The sequence below is a fragment of the Lissotriton vulgaris genome, chromosome 3_1, assembly GCF_964263255.1.
Source record: "Lissotriton vulgaris chromosome 3_1, aLisVul1.2, whole genome shotgun sequence".
NCBI lineage: Eukaryota > Metazoa > Chordata > Amphibia > Caudata > Salamandridae > Lissotriton > Lissotriton vulgaris.
The window spans coordinates 669331520-669352932 of record NC_141689.1 but is presented as its reverse complement, the minus strand read 5'-3'; the positions used below and the strand labels follow the sequence as shown (position 1 = coordinate 669352932).

The following is a 21413-nucleotide window of genomic DNA, read 5'->3' as shown; positions in this document are numbered from 1 at the left end:
AGTGGTAGAGAGAGGTAGAAAGGTAGAGAGGTGGAGAGAAGTAGAGAGGTAGAGAGAGGTAGAGAGAGAGGTAGAGAGTGAGGTCGAGAGTGAGGTAGAGAGAGAGAGGTACAGAGGTAGAGAGAGAGAGGTACAGAGGTAGAGGTAGAGAGGTAGAGCGGTAGAGAGGTAGAGGGAGATAGGTAGAGAGGTAGAGAGAGAGCGGTAGAGAGAGAGGTAGAAAGAGAGGCAGAGAGAGGGAGAGAGGTAAAGAGGTAGAGAGAGGTAGAGAGGTAGAAAGAGGTAGAGAGAAGTAGAGAGGTAGAGAGAGAGAGAAGTAGAGTGGGAGGGAAGAGAAGAGGCAGCTAAGGTAAAGAGCAGGAGAGACAGAAAGAAGGTGAAGGAAAGCGTGGGAGAAGGAAGGCAGGTTAAGATGAGGACGGGCGTGTGACAGGAGGCAATAAACCAAGTGGGAGGGGTGGGGGGAGTGCGGCCCAGACCACACACAGCGTTTCCCTTGTGGGAGCGAGCAAGGGCACCATCTGTTTGAAAGTTAATTACAAACTGATGGTTTCAAAGCTCACTCCCGCAAGGGAATTGCCAAACGTGCATGCGTTGCCATTGAAAGCAATGCAATGCGTGCTCGTTTTTGGCCTCAAAACCGAATCGATTACAAGAGGTCTCCTAAGCAGCAAATGCGCGCTGCGTAGGCAAGACCTAAAAAGGAAATACAGTGCTTACTGGTGAGAGTCGGTGTGTTGAGTGCACAGGGGAGATCGAGGACTTGAGCAGCTGAAAGCTTGAAACAGATGAAAGGATGTGCAAAAAGGATGAAGGGAAAAATGTGCTGAAGAGGAAAATGAGTATATGGGAAATATTTAGATGCAGGATTCCAGAAGATGTGTGGTAAACAATGGGCACCATTTCATACAGAAAGAGACTGCAGAGGAAAGTGGTGTGAAAGCGAGAATGGAAGTGCCTGAGGCATTCCAAAGACCGCTTGAAGGCCACTACCCCAAAAAGGCCTCAGTACTATTTAATTCACAGTGCTTGCTCCTTCTTTACCTCTACCTCTCTACCGCTGCTTAGGCAAAAAGACCTTTAGCGATCTCTTTGGCTATTCAGTCAAAAACATGGACGCGTTCCATTGCCTTCAATGGCAACGCGTGCACGGGTGGCGATTCACTTGCGGGAGCGAGCGGCTGGCACCATATGGTAGACATTATTGCTGCGCCAGCTGCTGGCTCCCGCAAGGGAATCGCACAGGCCCCCTCCCCCTGCTGCCGCGCAAGGCGTGCGCGCTGACCTTTTCGTGACGCCCTCCAAAACAGCGGGTGTATGTTTGTTATCCAGCTATCCCCCTGGTTTCATTTTTGAAAACTACAAAGACTTCCTACGCCTACCACGCTTTTGTGACTAGTATATTTTATTGTTGTTGTGCTTTTTTATATTTTGCCTCCGTCGCCAGGTTCAAGTTCTTCCTGTCCTTGGCAGAAAGAACACACGCTTTCTCATCACCGTGGTGAGATTATGCCATCCCTTGGTTTCTTCCTTCCAAGAAATTATTGCGAAATCTGATTTCACAAATGGTATTAATTACAAAGAGGCACCGTTTTATTAGAGTCTCTGCATTTTGACTCGGGGGAGGTGTATTTTCAGAGACTGCTTAAAAGCAAACCCTTAATGAGGTATACCAACTTTAATTTTGAATAAACATATACGGAAACGGTCTCATAAGGAAAAAGACGCACTCCGCATAAATCGCCGTTAAATAGCAACACAACTTTTAACCTCTAGATCGCGGTGTTAAACAAGCATTTGACAAAGCGATTAGGGTTCGGGTTGTCAAAGGGAAGGACAAACACACAGAGATCTTACAGAGATGCAAGAGCATACAAAGTGATTTATGAAGATCTGCACACATACCCAGATAACACTACAGGTACACATGATAATTCACACTACTATGTTGCAAAATGATAATTTAGTTGGTTGTGAGTGATTTACGAAGAAAGTAACCCAGTGGGTTATATGCTTGGTGCTGCAAACGCTATCATCTGCTGGCTACAGAGAATAATACTGGTCACAAATAAAAACGTACTCTTGGCAAAGCCAAAAGCTTGAAACTGTTAATTCGGCAAATAATTGCATGAACACACTTTTTATTTTCTCGGGCGGGGGGTCACTTTGGAGTTGCAACCAGGTTTTTGGGCAGGGGTTGCAGCCCAGGGACGACAGGTGTAATTGGTTGGTAGGCGGGTCTGCTAGGTTCAAGGCTTGCGACACCCACGGCCAATGTCCCATTTTGGCAGGTGGCACACAGGTTTGCCATGGTTAAAAGTGTAGTGAGCCAACTAGGTCGCTGAGATGACCTCCGACATCACTCTGGCAACCCAATACTGGGGGGAGGAGGCGGGGGCAGCCAGAGAATATTAAAACAAGCATTGGCATAACAAATAGCTCTTGCTTTTGGGGCCTTATAAGTATTTAGTTATGCAGCACAATATCCTTGGTGCAACAACATCACCTGTTGCATGGCTAAACACTTATAAAGTCCCAAAGGGGAGACCTATTGGCTATGCCAATGCTTGTTGTTACTGGGGCTGGTTTTGCAGCAGTAGTGCCATATCGGCCCCCTGTAACAAAAACAGCAGCAATGTTTCCCACTAGCAACACCCCCCTCAGTGCCCCCCCGCAACCCAACACCACCTCAAAGGGCTGGTATGACTTAATTGCCAGGGCTGGGTTGCATTCTCAGGCTGTGTCCGACCACACAGACGTGGTCTGATGCAGATTGAAAAGCAGCAGAACAGGAAACTACTTCTCTCTTCTAATCTCTTGTGTGCAATGCTGTCACTAGAGTTGGACATGAAGAGAAGAGAAAGTAAGAAACACAAAATGGCCAATCACTATATGGTAAAACCATACAGTGATTGGCCATGCTCTGTGAGTCTCCCACCCATGCGCTGTTTTGTGTGTACGGCCCACACCAATCTAGATGCTGCTCCCTTGCTGTTTATGCTAGTAAAGAGCATGAAAGCAGCACAAGGATTGGCTGGGGTAGGCAAACCCAGCGCTTTTTAGGTGACTGGGGGGCTGTGGCTGTGATCCTCCCTGTTCACTAACAATGCGCTGGTAAGAGAAGCCTCAGATGCGCATGTAGGGCTGGAAAAGGAAAGACATAAGTCCAACCCAACATACTTCAATATCGCTTGCCTGGAGTCCTGCTATGAATGAAGCCCCACCCCTGCCGGGACTAATACAGAAAGGTACACAACCCGGCTGCAAATAAAAAAAGAACACTGCAGTAGCAAAAAATAAATAAAAAATATGTTATCATTAGTAATGTAACTCAAACGAGGAGGAACATTCCCTACTGCAGTTTTCAGAGTTCCTTTGAATAAACCCCCTTAATCAGGGCAGGACTGGCTGTAGCGGGCACCGGGCAATCCCCTGGTGGGCTGCATGGGTGGGGGCCGGTTTTGGTCCCCTGGAGGCCGTTTTTGTTACATGGGCGTTTTTGCAGCATAACTGCGAAATAGGCCCTGTAACAAAATTGGCCGAAAACCAGCCCTGGCAAAGAGGTGTTTGATTTGCTCAAGCACTCCGTCCATCATCCCATTTGGTATCGCACTGGCAAAGAGCTCGCCGGCACCCCCAAACCCCCCAGGTTTTGGTTCCCAGTCCAGCCCTGCCCTTAATAGAAGGGCAGAGAGCCTGATGGTTTAGATATATAGATATACTCCTCTACTCTCCATGAGGTGTGACAGGAGAACAACAGTTATCTACTCCCTTGCAGAGCATTTGAATAATGTTTCGATCAAGCTGTCATGTTAAATAAACAATGCTTGAATTAATCTCAGCCAGTGGTAATTACTCAGAGTTCAGTCCATCATCCTCCCCCCATCCCCCTCCCCCCACAATGCCACCTCAGATGAGGCTCGGCCACATGCAAATCAGCCTTGATCCTGCTTCAATAGAACAGTCCAGCCTAAAGTGCCGAGCCAGGTGGTCTCTGAACAGGTACATAAGCAACCCAAGACTGGTTTCACTGTAATCATGGCTTGTCAGATGAGTATGCCCAGATATGGGTCTCCGTGCTCACTGTGCATTAGGATTCAAGCTATACCTCACTGACGACACCTCAGTAGGTTGAAATTAGTCCGGAGTTGCTTGTGGTCCCTTCTGGAGGGATACTTGCCTGGTAGTACGGGCGGACTGTTCCCATGAGGAGCAGGGTCGGTACTGGTTGCATAAGGCTGGTATTTGTCTAGAATAGCAGGGTGGGCGAAAAAAGATGGATTGAAATGCAGCCCAGAGCGATGTCCAGTGGCTGAGATTAATCCAATAATTCTATCCATCTCCTTGTTGTTGCTGCATGTTAAATAAAGTTGTTTAACAATATGTACTATTTTCTATTAAATAGAATGGGAGATATTTTACATAATCAATTACATACTAGATTTCCCATGATGAGACTGCTTTGCAACGTGGGAGTGAATAAGTGTTAGCGGTCCTACTATTTGATTTAAGCTGCAACTATAAAGGTTATCAGTTTGTTATTTGTGTGCTTGGTTGCCGCAATAAAAAATGTAACAGAACCATGCCAGATAATTTGTCCAAAAATGACTATTCCAGTTAATTTTCACACAACATTTAGTGCATAGCTTAAATTGCCACTATGTGTTATTGCTTTGGTTAATTAGCCTGTAATAGCTTCTGAGCTAACTAATCTGCCCATTACAATCCGAATGTGTCAGGCAATTAGACCTTCAGAAATACTTTTTCACTAAATATGCCCATCAAAATTATGGACCACTAAAGTTAGCAGCAGTTTCTTGGAAGCTAATCTGAAATCCATTATCACTATGACAATTAATTTCCTTTCAGAATTACCAAATAATGTAACATGCCCAACAATTACCAATTCAGTTCATATGCCACATTATTGTTATGCGTTCATCTTTTCAGCCTGCAGAGAGGGTCTCCCCTGTTTCATGTGAGAGACTGTTCAGCTTCACAGGAACAGGCTCGTGGTCTGATCTACGAGCTCCCAATGTTGAGAGACCTTCACGACCTTCAGGGTTGGATTCTGTAGAGGCACTGTGCACATCTAGCACCAATAATTTCTGCAGCCTAAAAATTAGGGTAACTGTCTTGGCTCGGTGAGGATGGTCGACAGGAGATGAGAGAGGCTCCTGTGGAATCAGGGCTGCTGAGTTCTGTGATCTTGGTAGCAAAGTCAGGAGGAGTTGAGGCCACATCTGGCTGGTCCGCTCCACATATGGCTCCCAGCGGATCTTACGTCAATTAGCATTGTACCGGTAGAAAAGGCAGGTCTTAAGCAGTGCACACTCCTTGAAGTTTTTTTAACCCAAACTCAGAACCACTGGGTGGTCCAGATGTGAGCACCTGGCAAAGCCTGCATAGACACAACAATAGATTTAGAGTCAAAGAAAAGGTTAGATACACCATGGTGCCTCAGCTATGAACTCTTAACAGAGGGATAACCGAAAAATAGCAGAAACTGAATCCTAGGATTCATTCCTTAGGCGTAAGTGCCTCACACTTAGATAGCAGTGATAGCTGAAGGTTTTTCAAGCTAACGTGGGCTGTACACACATAAAACAGAATCTTCAATTGTAATTAGGCATTTAAACACGATCTTCAAATTCTGCGGATAAAAGAAGTGTGTGGATTACTATGCCTGCCATTTCTTTACTCCCTCGATGTAGCCTGATGCCCATTAGAAAGCGAACCGAGAGACGCACATCACTACATAATCTTGATGTGTTTTATGGTCTGGAAAATGTGATTTAAAGCCTAGCCTTCTAGCTCGTAATCCTTCTCAGATAGCACGGACAACTAACTCACATATTCCACAGCCTTTTGCGTTTTGTGGCCCTCGCCCTTTGTGCCATGGCACACATCGATGCAGAAAATAAAAAACAAGAGACCAGAGTCACCCGAGGAAGATTATTCACAGGACAACGGGAGCATTAATGAGGTCATAAATACAAGTCGTAAGTCGAGTCTTGCTGTGACAGAGGCAGTGCAATAGGGCAGCAAGAGGGATATACAGGAAATTATATACCTTTGGCATGAGCCACAAGTGAAGGCACCCGAAATATCTTCTATATTTTGCTGCATCGCTTTTGTCAACTCTGTATGATGCCCAATATTAGCAGTAAAAAGCGCCTGACTCAGCAAGCCTGGAGGGCAGAACAATTAAATGTAAATGTAAATGTATTGCGATTTATATAGCGCACGTATCACCCGAAGGCATCAAGGCGCTCGCCTTGGGAACCCGTCCTGGTATTCCCCTGTGAGATAACCCCGGCAGGGTATCTACAAGGTGAAAGCCAGGCATCCCGCCGCGAGGGGCCGTTGTGGAAATTAAGCAAGCTATTGCCCAGAGTCGCAGAGTGTGAACCCGTGAGTCGAGTAGGCACCAGAACGAGAATTATCGAGTCTGTGGAATTTTTGAGCCCAAGACCCGCCGAGGCGGGGAATTGAACCCTGGTCCAGGACCGATCTCAGCTTCCGGGTCTGCCGCCTCTAACCCCTGAGCCACACTTCTCCACAAGGGCACGGATCGAGGGATGCTGCAGGCTCCATCAAAGGAGTGGCATTGTTATCTGCCTCTGCTCTGTCTTCCAAAATTCCTAAGAGCATCCCCAGCCTATCTCCGAAGAGTGATGTCATCAGTGTCTGAAACTGGCATCTTGACCCAAGATTGGGTTTAATAAAGAAAAATAGAGATTTTTCTCTATGAAATTAAACCAAAAATCAAAACCCCAATTTGACAAAACGCATTTGCGTGTGCGCAACTTGTAACACGTGTGCTGTGAGCAAATGCACCAGCATACACGCATCTGCAAAATGGGAACTTTCTAGTGGGGCAGGAGCATACCTGCCAGCTCACCTGGTGCCACCGTATGTCACACGATATCGGCCCCTTATACGGTCACCAGGGGAAGAGCCGATATCCCAGGGAAGGCGAGAAACCCTTGCACTGAGAGGCTTTAAGGCACGCCTCGGAGGAACTGAGCAGCCAATGTCCATCAAGAGCACTGACAGTTGCCACAACAAGCTTCTGTTTTTATCATTAGGTGGGCGGGGCACATGTGCCGCTCAGGTACTTCTCGGCAGGAAGCCCCACCCCCTCCTCAAGCAGTAAGTTTTTAAGTTGGCAAGCCTTCAGGAGGTATGGAATCTACCTTCATAGAGGGATTCACATAAGCCATACCTCTTATTTCCATACGTGAACACTGGTTTGATGCAGAAAGTCTCATAGGGAAAACACAATTCAGTCAGGCAGGAGATATTTATGTCCCCTGACTGCGCTCTAGGTTCCTGTACACCATTTAAATTCTCATACTTAATTTAGGGGAAAGGAATTAATATTTTTAATTTTCTTGGCTGCTGCTTTACTAATCAGGAAGGCTGTCCTTAAAATGTGGCCCGCGCTTGATTTGCTTGTCTGGGAGTCCGCTCAGCCACCAGGTCCAACAGCGCATGGGTGACGTCACGATGACCAAGCAAGTCAACGCCGTCTCGTCATCATGCTTCAACACCCTTCGAATGCTACGTAAGATCTTCCGGTGGATCCCCATCGAAACCAAAAAGACAATTACCCATGCCCTTGTCACTAGCCGACTGGACTACGGAAACACCCTTTACGCAGGAACCACCGCCAAGCTTCAGAAACGACTAGAACGCATACAGAACGCCTCCGCACGCCTCATCCACAACATTCCTCGCCACAGCCACATATCCGCCCACCTGAAAAACCTGCACTGACTACCCATCAACAAGAGGAATACCTTCAGGCTCCTCACCCACGCACACAAAACTCTTCACGACATGGGCCCCGAATACCTCAACAGCCGCCTCTCGTTCTACACGCACTCCTGACAACTCCGCTCCGCCAGCCTCACCCTCGCCACCGTCCCACGGATCCGCAGAACCACCGCTGGAGGAAGATCCTTCTCCTACCTGGTGGCCAAGGCATGGAACTCCCTCCCCGCACACCTAAGAACTACCCAGGACCATCTCATCTTCAGGAAATATCTCAAGACCTGGCTCTTCGAGCAGCAGTAGCACCCCCCCCCCCCCTTTCAGCGCCTTGAGACCCTCTCACGGGTGAGTAGCGTGCTCTATAAATGGACAGTTTGATTGATTGATTGATGGGTCTGAACCTACGGAGGAGCTCAACAAGTGGAGACTGAGAAGCTCTGAGTGACCTGGACTGGGAGCTCCTTGAGCAGCCCAGACTGGCAATGGCGGAGGAGCGTCGCCCCATTGCCTGGTGCAGAGCCACAAAACCAAAAATAAAAAGTTGCTCTAGCATTGTTGTATTTTTCGTTTGCCAGCTTGTGCATGGGGAGGAGCAGTGCATGTGCATGTGCATTCCCTAAGTGCTCATGTGTGTTTGGATGGCCGTCCCAGGCCGACCAAAACACATACGCACTTAGGTTTCTCCAGCCCAGCTCCATTCAGCAGCCGGGCTGGAGAAACCTCCATAGACTCCCTGGTCTGAGCAGGGCGCCTTTTTAGCCAGCTCAGACCAATCCCTGTGCTGCTCTGAAGCTCAGGGATTGGCTGAGAGTCTGTTCCTACCTCCCAGGGGCTGCTGGGACCTATGAAGAGACTAGCAGGAGCGACGCAGGGTGCGGCCCGCGGCGTTAGGTCAGTTTTGAAATTATTACTAGGCCTTCCCGTGTTCCCCCTCCCTCACGCTCTTCTCCCCCCTCGCTGCCCGCATTCCCACATCCACCCTCACCCTTTGTTAGTGGCAGCCGCCACTGCAGGCTGGGTGTTTCTTGAGCTGTGCAGGGCTAGCATTGGTTTTGAAGGTCAATGAGAGGGAGGAGCTGCAATACAAACAAGCATTTGCAGTGCAATAGGTCTCGCATTAATTTAGTTTGAGCTATTTGCATTGCTAAATATTGCAACACCAATTGCAACAAAAGTCCATAAATTGTAGGCTAAAAAAAATGTGTATTTATTTTTGTAGCAATGGTGGCATGCTCCGCTTTAGATAAATATGTTTAAAAGTAAAGTGCGCCATACTGCGATTGCTATAATAGTTAATTGTGGATGCGTTAACAATTGATGTGTGCACTGATGGCTGGTGGTGTGTGTGCCTGGTGGAAGTGTGCACTGCTGGCTGGTGGTGTGTGTGCGTGGTGGAATCGTGCACTGATGGCTGGTGGTGTGTGTGCCTGGTGAAAGCATGCACTGACGGCTGGTGGTGTGTGCCTGGTGAAAGCGTGCACTGACAGCTGGTGGTGTGTGTGCGCCTGGTGAAAGCGCGCACTGACAGTTGGTGTTGTGTGTGCACCTGCTGTAAGCGCGCACTGACAGCTGGTGTTGTGTGTGTGCCTGGTGAAAGCATGCACTGACGACTGGTGGTGTGTGTGTGCCTGGTGAAAGCGTGCACTGATGTCTGGTGGTGTGTGCCTGGTGGAAGCGTGCACTGACAGCTGGTGGTGTTTGTGCCCAGTGAAAGCGTGCACTGACGGCTGGTGGTGGTTGTGCCCGGTGAAAGCGTGAAATGACGACTGATGGTGTCTGTTGAAAGTATGCACTGACGGTGTGGTTGTGTGTGTGGTTCTATGTGTGGTTGTGGTTGTGTGTGTGGTTGTGTGTGTGTGGTTGTGTGTGGTTGTGTGTGTGGTTGTGTGTGTGGTTGTGTGTGTGGTTGTGTGTGTGTGGTTGTGTGTGTGTGGTTGGGTGTGTGTGGTTGGGTGTGTGTCGTTGTGTGTGTGTGGTTGCGTGTGTTGTGTTTGTGGTTGTGTGTGTGGTTGTGTGTGTGGTCGTGTGTGTGCTTGTGGTTGTGTAGGCAAGACCTAAAAATGAACCACAAGCGCTCAGCACAGCAACAAGCAGCCATGCAGGACAAACAAGGGATTTCAGCCATCCACATCGACCCCCACAAATAAATGCCAAAAGTGGCCACAGCAGAGCCCAACAGGCAACCGCCAGACAGGCGAGGAAAAGCGAGAAGCACAAGCAATGGCGACCCCTGCCAGCAACCTCTGGTAAGGCAGTCTGGCGCAAAGCGGACCACAGAAAAAGCAAAGTATACACCGGCCTGAGAAAAAGCAGCACAGACCTCTGACCAGGTAATCTTGAGAACCATATAATGATATCAAACAATGCTATAGGAGTTCATTAAAATGGATATACGTTCAAGGCAAGGCTGACTGTACAACCTCAGGCCCTTCTAATCTGGATAGTTCAATTGTCCTAGCTTAGCCTACCTCCTCTCAAGACATTGTGGAAGGTGCAGTGCTGCCCTTCTGTGCTGGAAACATGCCTACACCCACAAAATACCCAGCAAAATTCGGAATTTACAAGTGCCACTAATGTACACGTTTGTTTTCATGTAGCCTCCTTATTTAGGGACACAATTGTGAGCAGTACTTCTAAAAGCGACACAATTGTGAGCAGTACTTCTTCTGAAAGGTACATCGATGAGGCAACTGGGCCAAACAGGTGCACTGGTGACATTTGTGTCGAATCTGCCACGAGTGCAGCGAACAGAGACGACAAGTGCGATTTTAGGCACTACATTAAAAAAACAAGGTCAGTGGTGTAGACATTGTGTCCTGCGACCTACTACAAGGAAGAGAATGCTGCTTGAATTATACAATACAACAATAATCAGGGTTCAGTGGGGCCCTGGTGCCACTGCACCTGGTGCACTCACTGAAGCTACGCCCCTGGCCAAGGCACACTTGTTGACAAGCGCAACGGCGTAAATAGATCAGATAAATGATCAACTTTGACACAGCTGCTCACACTACCTGTAGGAAGGAGTACAACCGCTCTTTGTCACACCATTAGTGTGAAATGTTTTCAGAGCGCATTATTCCCCCTCACCCCCGTGGGCCCCCCCTCTAGTCTTACAAACTCGTACAAAGGATAGTTTTGGTACTATACACACCATGATGAAAACGTTTAACTTGCAACACTTAACTGATTAAATTAAGGGAGGCCACACTTACTTCACCCACTAAACTAACACGGTGACCCCCTCCCCGGCCTCCAACAAATACACGAGATTGTGCCCATGGATGCCACACCCCACACCGTTGCATGACCTTTGAACCGACAGCAGTGCGCTAAATTCAGCATATTACAAGGTGAACTACAAGTCCCAGAATGCAGCACGCTTGTGGCAGCCAGGCACACCAGCTGTTGATTGAGGTACAAGACAGGTGTGTGAGCCTCGCCAGGGCTGGTTGTGACCTGCTGGGGGAGAGGGGGGTCTCCTGTTAACAAGAACCCCCTCAGGCCTGCCCAGGGCACTTGGCGCGAGGGCAGGTGCCAGACACAGGAGCCCTGCCGTAGTCCAAGGTGAAAACACAATTAACAACAATCCTCAGAAAGGTTAATCCACTTAGAGAAGACGCACAGGCAGCGGGGGTGGTGAAGGGGGGTAAAATGTATTAGCATTAAATGCCCTCGCCCATCAGCCCCCCCGCACCCGCACCCCCCAAGGGGCACACAATGAGCTTCAGAACGGTCACTAATGCGATTACATCTTCAGGGGGGGCGTGGGTGCCCGCAGGACACCGCTTTGTTTGTAAACCCTGGGCTCTGCCAACTCAATTCAATTTCAAGCTTTATTCGACTATTAAAAACAATCACAAAAGCGTACAATAAAACACAATACAAACATTATAATAAAACAATAGCTCAGAAATGAAAAATTTCGGAAGATTTACAACACCAGACTTTTCCTATGAGAAATGGCTTTGAGTAAAAAAGTAGCAGTAAAAAAACAGGTGTCTGCAGAGTCAAGTGCAAATAATAATTCCATGGCTTGGGTAATAGTATACACTGATAATCTTAAAAACATAGGTCTGAGATAGAGACGGCGAAGATGCATATAGAGTGGACAAATAAGCATGAAGTGCCGAGTACTTTGCCTAGTCTGACCATCACAAGGACAGGGGGAATGGCTAGGAAGTTTCATCTCAGGGAAGGCAACTAAATTATGTACTATACCAAGTCTGAGTCGTGTCAGAACAAACTGATGGGACTGCTTGGTTATGGATTTTAAGTACATAGGCATGCCCTTTCCTTCAGGTTTAGTGGTGTGATAAAATACATAGTTAGACATGGTAGTACACTTTACCCTACGCATATCAGACTTAGTTTGGATGAAAACATCTTTAAGTTCCTTTTTCGATACAGTAACGGCACAATAGGGATCCTTAATGATGTCAAAATTAAATACCTTGCCATAAGTAGAAGAGACATAGCTTAGCCAGGGAATCTTAAGGACTTTGTCCAACTTCAAACAATCGGTGATAATCTTCCTAGAAAAAGTAGTCTCTTCTTTAGCCCATATTGACCTCCATACCATGAGGGGTCTTAATCCCATAAGATCAGTCAGATAATTTAAACAGACTTCGCTATGGCACAGTACAGTAGGTGCCGAGGGAGGTAGGCAAAGCAATCTTCTAAGGAACCCATTCTCGGTATTTTGCAGTGTCCTATGCTGACTATAGCCCCAAATACCAGAGCCGTACAGAGCAATAGACGCACATCTATGCCTGTAAATGTCTACCATATCAGGTATACGACGGCTTCCTAGCTTTGCAGCGAATCGAAAAATACCAGATGAGCTTTTGGCCATTCTACCATTAACATTTGAGATCTCCTGGGACCATGTCCCCTTGTTGTTAAAGGTAACACCGAGGTAGCAGAACCTATCCACTACCTCAATATTATGATTGTTAAAATGGAACGGCATAACAGACTTCATCCATTTACCACAGGCCATAATAAAGGTCTTGGTGTTATTTATTTTCAATTTCCTCGCATTAATAAAATCATAAAAAGTATTCATAAGTTTCTGTAGCCCATTTGGAGTACGCGAGAGAAGCACCGTATCGTCGGCATAAAGCAGAACTGGTACGGGAAGTCCACCGACTTGAGGGGAATCAGCGTGGACCTTTTTGAGTTCAGATTCAATGGAATTGATAAAGAGGGAAAATAGCAGGGGGGCCAGTACACAGCCCTGCCTTATGCCTGACTTAACCCTGATTTTCTCAGTACATTCACCCGACGGACCAAAACGTATCTGGGCCGACAGCTTATTATAGAGACGAGCCAGAAAGTGAATGATTGCCGGGGGGGCGCCCATGGCCAGTAAAGTGCACCACAAGAGTTCATGGTCCACAAGGTCAAAGGCGCTCGAGAGATCGGCAAAACAGAGAAATAGGGACCCTTGTTTCGCTCTCGTATATTTCCCTATAAGGAGGTCAAGGTTAAGGCACTGCTCCGTAGTCCCTAAGCCTTTGCGAAAACCAAATTGGGATTCAGCCATGATATTATTTTCTTCAACCCACTCCTCAAGCCTTATAAGGAGAACCCTACTCATAATCTTCAGGGAGGAATCAAGAAGGGAGATAGGGTGATAGTTCTTTGCCTCGCCTCTATCTCCCTTCTTGTAAATAGGTAGAATTAGGGATTCACTCCAAGTAGGAGGGGTGTTCTCCAGGACTGATGCATTAAACACCTGGGTCAGGAGTGGGCACCAAAGACTGGGGTTAGATTTGTACAGATCTACCGGTACCCCATCGGGTCCCGGTGCCTTTCCACCTTTGCTCTGGCTTAGGGAGATAACCACCTCTGATAGGGTAATATCCAAAGGTATCCTAGTGTCAGACATCGGGATAGTAGGACCGTCAGAGTCTCCCCCGGGTGGGTTAAAAATACCAGAAAAATGGGAGACCCAATTGGCTTCGCTAACCTGCGCTGACAATTTGGGAAACTCTTCATTGGCAAGGAAAGGGCTGTTAACCGTAGACCAAAACAGCCTACTGTCCCGTAGTACCGATGCTTGGTTCAGGGCATCCCAGGCAAGTTCCCTGAGTTCCTGCTTCCTACGTACAAGATTACTTTTATAGGTAAGCCTAAGTAATTTGACGGCCTCCCTATCTCTCGGGAGTTTTGTTAAGGCCAACTTGAGTTCCCGCAGGGATTGAGTACATAGGCTATCAAACCAGCCCACGTTTTGGTTCCTAATTCGGGCTTTAGTAATGATAAGGCACCTTTTTACAGCATCACCGAGGGCCACGAAATTAGTTATAATGCACCCGTTAGGGGCCTCGGGATTAAGGCAACTATAAATTTCAGCGAACCCCTCTTTAATAATTCTAGCTTGCAATTTTTCGGAGTTATCCAGATTCCACTTTATACGGAAACCATTCTGTCTACATGGGGTAACATCTTCTAATACCAAATGATCATTCTTAGCACTAGGCCCCCATGCAGAAATAAGCATGGTGATTGCTTGGTGATCACTACCTCCAAGATCAGTAACGACGGGAACCGTACAATGAGGAGTAAAATGCGTAGAAACCAGTAAGTGATCAATGGCAGAAGACGAGCTGGGTCCTACAAAAGTTGGAACAGGCTTACCATCCGCATCTAGGGCCGGGGAGTGGATCATAAGATCCAGGTTCAGCACGAGGGAATTAAAGGAGTCACCATGGGGAGTATGTACAAAATGTGCTCTGTTTTCCCCGTTGTCTCCATCAAATCCACAAATTCTAGTAAAGGAATATGGGCAAGTACGGAGGTTAAAATCCCCACCCCAAATGATGTCAATTGGTTTACTGACATCGTTTCGTAAGTTCCTCAAAATAGGACCCAGCTCCTCTGCCACCGAGGTATCTGAGGCATTAAACAGATTGTTATAGTGGTTGACCACCACTAAAGCATGGCCCTTAGGATGTTCTAGTATTAAAATTTGGGAGTGGTGTCCCACAGGGAGGTAGGAAATCAAACATAGTGGAAGTTTGACTGATGTAAAAATCACTAACCCCCCTTTAGCCCTACCCATACCTGTCCTTATTGCCTGGTTGTTATAAGACACAAACCCATCGAGTTCAATATCATCAGTTGCCCAGGTCTCTTGTAAGCATAAAATATCAAAGTCCGAGAGGATCTCATTCCACCCCAGAGAGGCCGATTGCCTGCTCCACCCTGCAACATTCCAGGTAACAAACTTCAGCCCAGGGGAACAAGTGGGGGGTTGAATAGGCACTGGTACCGTGGTAATTAAAGCATTATTGACAGGTAGAGGGTCCAATAATACTGGATAAGCCACGGGGATTATCGGGGCAGTTTGGGACATTGCAAGATCTTGAATAGAAATAGGGCTACTGTCGGGCATTACCGTAGGCTCTTTATCAGAAGAAATAGTGGGGTCTACAGCAGTGGGCAGTCAATCAACACCATTAAGGCCACTCAGACAATTAAAACGATTATAATTATGAAAGGGTGTCAGAGGTGGTTGAAAAACAGGTTGGGCTGGATACCCACAAAATCTACCCCTCCGATCAACCCTTGTCCATTTGTCCTGAGCTTGATCACGATGCATTTGTACAGGGGGGAAGAAAAAAGATACAGGCAGGGTCCGGATGGTGGATTCAGATGATCTATTCGACCCCGAGCAGATGTAATGAACAGTCCTTGGGTCTCTAAAGCTCACCAAAATACAGTCCCCTACTATTGACTTCCTGGTCTTACCCAGCCAGGGTACCCTCCTTACCATCACAATTTCATTATTAAAATATGCAGGAAGAGGTCTATTCCAGTTCAACCATTTAATTACTTGATTTTTTAGTGAGAAAAAGTTCTCACCTTCCCCCATCTACAGGGGAGGAACCCCGGCCATAACTACCATAAGATCGTTTGCTTCGGGGGGAAGGTCGGGTCTCCGAACTCTAGGGGCAGGTTTCTCTGGTAAAGGGGGTGGAATACCGTCACCATTTACAACCTCCTTGGGATTTATAACAGGGGGAGTAATACCTGCTGGTAGTAGTGGGGGAATGATAGTTTTACTATGGCATGGAGGAACTGGTTTGGCCATGAGGGGTTGCAAAATAGGGGTGGCAGAGGTCACCACAGTTGGTCCTGAAATAGCTGGAGGAGGTTGTGAGGTGGGGGGTAGGGTGGGAGGGGACATAGTCTCAGGGGGTCTTCCAAGGGTATTGACCTGCGAATTCAAACTACTTAATGTAGCCTCAAGAATAGTTAGTCTGATCTCCACTCTCTTAATACTCTCGCTGATAGGCTGCAGCAGAGATCTGAGTAAGAATTCTAGGTTCCCCTGGGGGACAACTGGGGGCAATAAAGTAGGCAGGCTATTTATAAGGAGAGGAGCAGTACCCGTAACTTCATTAGACTTACCGGGAACAGGAACAGACTTAGTAGGTTTTCCAAAATCGGAATGGGAAAGTTTGGATTTACCCTTACCTGCCCTCGACTTCCTTCTACGCTTATTAGGGGGAGGGCCGTGCAGCTCGGCCACTGTAACTAATTTGGGCTTAGCTTTCCTTGATTTAGAAATAAGGGTAGGTTGGGATATAAGATCAATAGCCGTACAACAGAGGCTAGGGGAAGGGGTAGGCATCGGTGCCTGACTGGGACTAACAGTACATTCCCTCGACAAAAGAGGGACTCCTTCCTGTGAAAGAGATTCCTCACTAACAATCAGCGATGAGCCACCGTCTAGAGTATCTACCAGGGGTCTACGTTTCAGATTTCCAATAGAGCGTCGGCGCTCAACCCTGCGTTCTGCAAGGGCAGTATCCAAATCTCCCTCTTCCTCCGCCAAAGAGCGTGGAAAATATGTATCCAGGGTTCTAATCTTGGACCCCCCCAGCTTCACTATAGATTTGTCCAGAGCTGGTGAAGGCATGATAGGTAAATGGAATGTCTTGGACAACAAGGGCTAAGTAGAAACCAGTACCAAAAAACAAATGAACAGGAAAGTATGCCCGGCCCGGCCTAATCTGGCCTATGAGGGCCTAAGAGGGTCCGCCCTTAGTCCGGGCTTTGTCCCGGGAGTTGTCCCACACACGCGTCCCGCTTACGCGTAGCTGCAGCTGGTTATATGCTGGAAGTTAGCTAAAGGGGAGGGGTCACGGGAAGAGGCAGCAGGTGTGCTTGATGCTCCTCGCACAGCCTGGTGGGCCTCGCAGTCCCGTCCTGAAAGAAAACCCCTGGCGCAGCGTCACCCATACAGAGGCGGCTTCTCAGCAGCAATGTCCGTGATCCGGGTTCAAAGGATCGAAATGCAGCTTCCCCACAGCAAGGTCCGTGATAGCAAGCTCCTCAACGAGCGGCACATACTATAGCACACAGCGCCAATGCAGCCGTTTCTAGGTGCTTTACAGGTGGCCGCATGTACCATGGATGGGGCAAGAAGGCCATCTGCAGGCGGGGAGGGCGTGCACTTCTCAGTGCCTCATAGAGCTGAAAGGGGGGCGAAGCGCTAGATCTGCGCCTCGCCTGGAGGTTACAGGCGAGGACGGCTGAACACAGGCGGAGTCATGAGGTAAACAACCTTTACAACGCGGTCAAAACACCGCAGTGCCATCATAACGCAGATTTTAAAACTCAAGTTGTTACCACGACTTGCACTGGAGGGCGCTCTAGACTAAGGAATAGTAGATTTACTATTCCAACACCTTCCCTACTGTACGTAGGCTGGAGTTGGAATAGTAAATTATACTATTCCTAAGTCCAGCACCCTACAGCGCAAGTTGTGGTAACGACGTGCGTTGTAAGAGCTGCGTTGTGATGTACCGCAATCATTTTGATCGCGTGGTAACATCATACATCCAAGTCATGAGGGCCAGTCAGATCTATCCTTCAAGGGTAGATTCGAGGCTGGTAGGGCTGCGGCAGAGTCAGTGATCGTGTGAGGTTGTGGAAAAGCCAGTGCTCGTGTGAGGCTGGGGCAGACCCAGTAGGCACGCACGGCCGGCCAGGATGAACGCGCAAGGGTGGGGGGGTGGGGGGGGGGGGGGGGGTGAGCGTGGCGGCATGGTGAACTCGCTATCTAACCTAACAAGCAGCACAGAGGAAAAAAACAATGAGGGCCAGTTAGATCTGTCCTTCAAGGGTAGATTCGAGGCTGGTAGGGCTGGGGCAGAGTTGGTGCTATGTGAACTTGCTATCTAGCCTAACAAGCGGCACAGAGGGAAAAAAAACGAGAAATCGGGCGGGGCTGTTGAAAGCCTCACCTGGTGTACGTGGGCACTCCAGGCTCTACATCTTATCCGGCCTCCAGGGGTCGGCTGGCCCTCTTTATTTGTAATCCTCACTGTGTCACACGGACTTTTGGGAAAAACAAAGCCGCGAGTGGTGCGCGTGCACGCCATATGCTTTAAATTATCGCGCCCGTGCCTGGGCACGATAATTGAAACCATATGGCAGGAAATGCGCGTAATAGACACCAATAGGCCAGGGCCTCTGGCCTATTGTGTGCTATCTTTAAAACAAACACGCAGGGAAAGGCCAATAGCAGCCTGCAAAAGTAAAAACACACACACACAAGCGTGTTCATTTCCAGGGTCCATTTCTGGAACCCGGTCAAAATGACTCTCGCTGGGCGCGAGACCTAAAAACGCCTTTGAAACGCGGATTTAGAAAAAGGTCTTTACTTTCAAAAATGATAATGAGGACCTTGAACCTGATACAGTTAGTGCCTATGAACCAGCAGGGGAGAGGCCTCTAACGGCCCCATTACGATATCCCCATTATCTCTGCGAGGAGATATCATGCTCAAATTCAGGGCTGGTGTAGCACCATAAGATAATGAAAATTACAAAATGTAAGCCTTCAGACTGGGCAATAACATCCTGAGCCAGGAATTACATGATCTTTTTTCACTAGGTTTGAGAAGATCCCAGGGACTTTAACACAAATATTTTCCACCTGGTACTGGAGTCCTGGTGGTGGTTCTGGGATGTGGGGCGCGTGGTGTTGAGGGCATCTGAGAAATGGGAAGAAGAAACACCCAAGTGATCAGTAGAGGCTGGCAAGGAATGAGGGGAGGGGCGGGGAGATTTGCATGGGGTTGCGGGGGACTAGGGGTATAAAATACAAACCAAAAAAAAACACCTCCTCGCCGCGTTTCTCTCTTCAGTCATCCCTCGTTATCTCTCCAGTCTAGCCAGATCCAGGAAGCACACAGGCTCCCTCCACTAAGCCAATCACAATGCTGCAATGCAGCATGTGATTGATTTAGCACCGTGGCTCGGTCCTTAGATGGGGAATTGGAGGCTGGTCATGTTCCCCACCAGGCTGTGTAATGCAGCCTGGTGGGGAAAATGCAAAGTGCGCCTGACTGTTTGGCCGCCCGCTAGGGCCGGCCGAACAGTCATGCGCACTTTAGAGTGCAGCAACCACTTCTCCTCCCGGATGTTACAGGAGTCCAGCCTCGCTCCCCCCAACCCGGCTGACACTAGAAATAAATTGATAATAACAGCAATAACTTCTGCTATTATCATTTTTTTCTACACAGCTCCAAGAGCACTGGGGCAATGCTCCTCTGCCATAGTGGATGAGACGTCACAGCATGGGATACTGCTCCAGGCAACTTGTAATAGAGGCCTAAGACTTCAGTGCAGCCTGGACCCTCCAGTGATCACCACATAGATGTAAAGTGCTAGTGGGTCTCGGAAATTTGCGACTTGCAAACTGTGAGTTACAAATGTGTGTGCTTATGTACTGAAACAGACACTAAAAGAACAAGCAATGTGCATAATAATATAGTATTGAAAGCAGCAGAGCTTACCTTTAAATGCACTGACATCACCATAGTGAACCTGGAGCACAAAATATTTGTTGCCCGATGTTCCTCCAACTTTGAATCCAACACCTTAAAATCATGTAAAAAGAACATATTTTAGATTTCAAAATAGTCGTTTATATAACGTATTTAACATTAAGGCAAAGCCAAGCAAAAACATTTATATATTCTATTTTTTTCTGGCGAAAAACTACAGGTGGAAACTGTTTTGACCCTTCTTGGCTGTGGTTTCTATGATTTGGGAAAATGGTCAGGAGGGCCAGTCAGTCAGTCAAAATACTTTATTTTCGATAAATTAATATCATAAAAAGACATAGGCAAAATACAATCTTATACAAACAACACATAATTATACATGATCAGATCTTAATTAATTTACATTCTCTAGTTTTATACAAAAGGAAAAAGATAAGAAACACATTATCATATAACAAACTCAATTTTTTTAAAAAAAAGTATTAAAAAGAGGTCAGTAAGTTAAAACCATATATACATATTGCATTTCAGGATATTAATTCATGTTGTAAAACATTTTCCTCTGACCAGTATTTGATTTCATCACTTATGGGGTCATATTTGTTATATTATCGGGCAACATCCTTTTCTTGATCCTAACAGCCCCTACTAAAAAACTCGCAACATGGAACATAATCCTGGGGGTCTGTAATAACTGTAGGAACAGGAGCGCTGGCCTAACCTGCATAAAACCTGCCTCCTTTAAGATAGGGATCAAGTATTTCCTTCTTGGTGCCGTGCAATGATCACAGAACATTAAGAAATGTAGAGTGTTCTGGATTGAAAAATTGTCACAGGTACACGGCATAGCATTTTCGGGAGTACTCCAGGTTGAGAAATGTCAGAGAGTTAAATGTATCAAATTGAACCGAAAACGCGTCAAAAGAAGCGATGAAAAGGTTGATTTACAGTAATTAGGTATGATTCTGGTCCAGCATGAGTGCTCAGAATAATACTAGTCCGCACTGTTGGTTTTTCGAGCTCTACTTGTTCCCTTTCCAGCCTTAAAGATTCTCCCATCAGGCCCTTAATAAGCTCAATATCTTTAACAGTTATAGAGGTCAGGAGGGCAAGAAGCTGATGGAAGCCCATGTCTGCTTAAAAACGCTCCCGTTTGCTCTGCATGCATGGTGTAATCTTGACACTGGGACCCTTTTGTGCATGTTGATGCTTAAAATATAATAGTGTTGCGCCTTGCCATTCCTGTGGTATAAGTAATCTTAATAGAAAAGGACTCTAGATGTATATGCCAATCATTATTCACAATCGTACAGAGGGGAAGAAGTAAAACGAAATGGTAAATAACAACTTTGAATACATAGTAGATCTTCCCATATAGGTTCTAAGGAAAACACCACACACACACTACCCCAGTGACCTTCCTGCAGTGTGTACCCTAACTGCTTGCCACCATACGCCACCTACTCCTTCCCATCCTTAGGAGACAATGATCCAGTAAAATCATAAAGGATTGCCTCCGCTGCTACCCCCATGGACTACTTACCTCATTTTCTAGCTGGCTTTCTCCTATAAAGAATAGGTCATAATATATAGCAAGTTGGGACATACAGCGCTGGAGTAGATTGTAGTCCTCCGGTGGGCCCGCAGTGTGTGGCAAATATCATCAGTTATTCCACGCCTGTTCAGTTGGTGATGACTGGGTTACGGGCTGGCTCAATTATCACAGGCATCCTTACTCTTGTATCAGTACGCCTACGCTTGTATTTACGTGTCAGTGGCCCCACATACTGTTCCACACTGTATGATCAGGACTATGAATCCTGCT

At 47.2% G+C, this 21413-nt stretch overlaps 1 protein-coding gene across 5 annotated transcripts in view; it reads right to left on the bottom strand.

Moving 5' to 3' along the window:
* The window catches only part of PAM (peptidylglycine alpha-amidating monooxygenase), a 1271905-nt gene that overhangs the window by 478513 nt on the left and 771979 nt on the right, over positions 1-21413 (bottom strand). For all 5 annotated transcript variants that reach the window (XM_086960973.1, XM_086960975.1, XM_086960971.1 and 2 more), the window contains one exon: positions 19598-19681. In XM_086960973.1, the coding sequence (XP_086817099.1) occupies positions 19598-19681 (84 nt within the window). The remainder of the gene's footprint in view (positions 1-19597; positions 19682-21413) is intronic.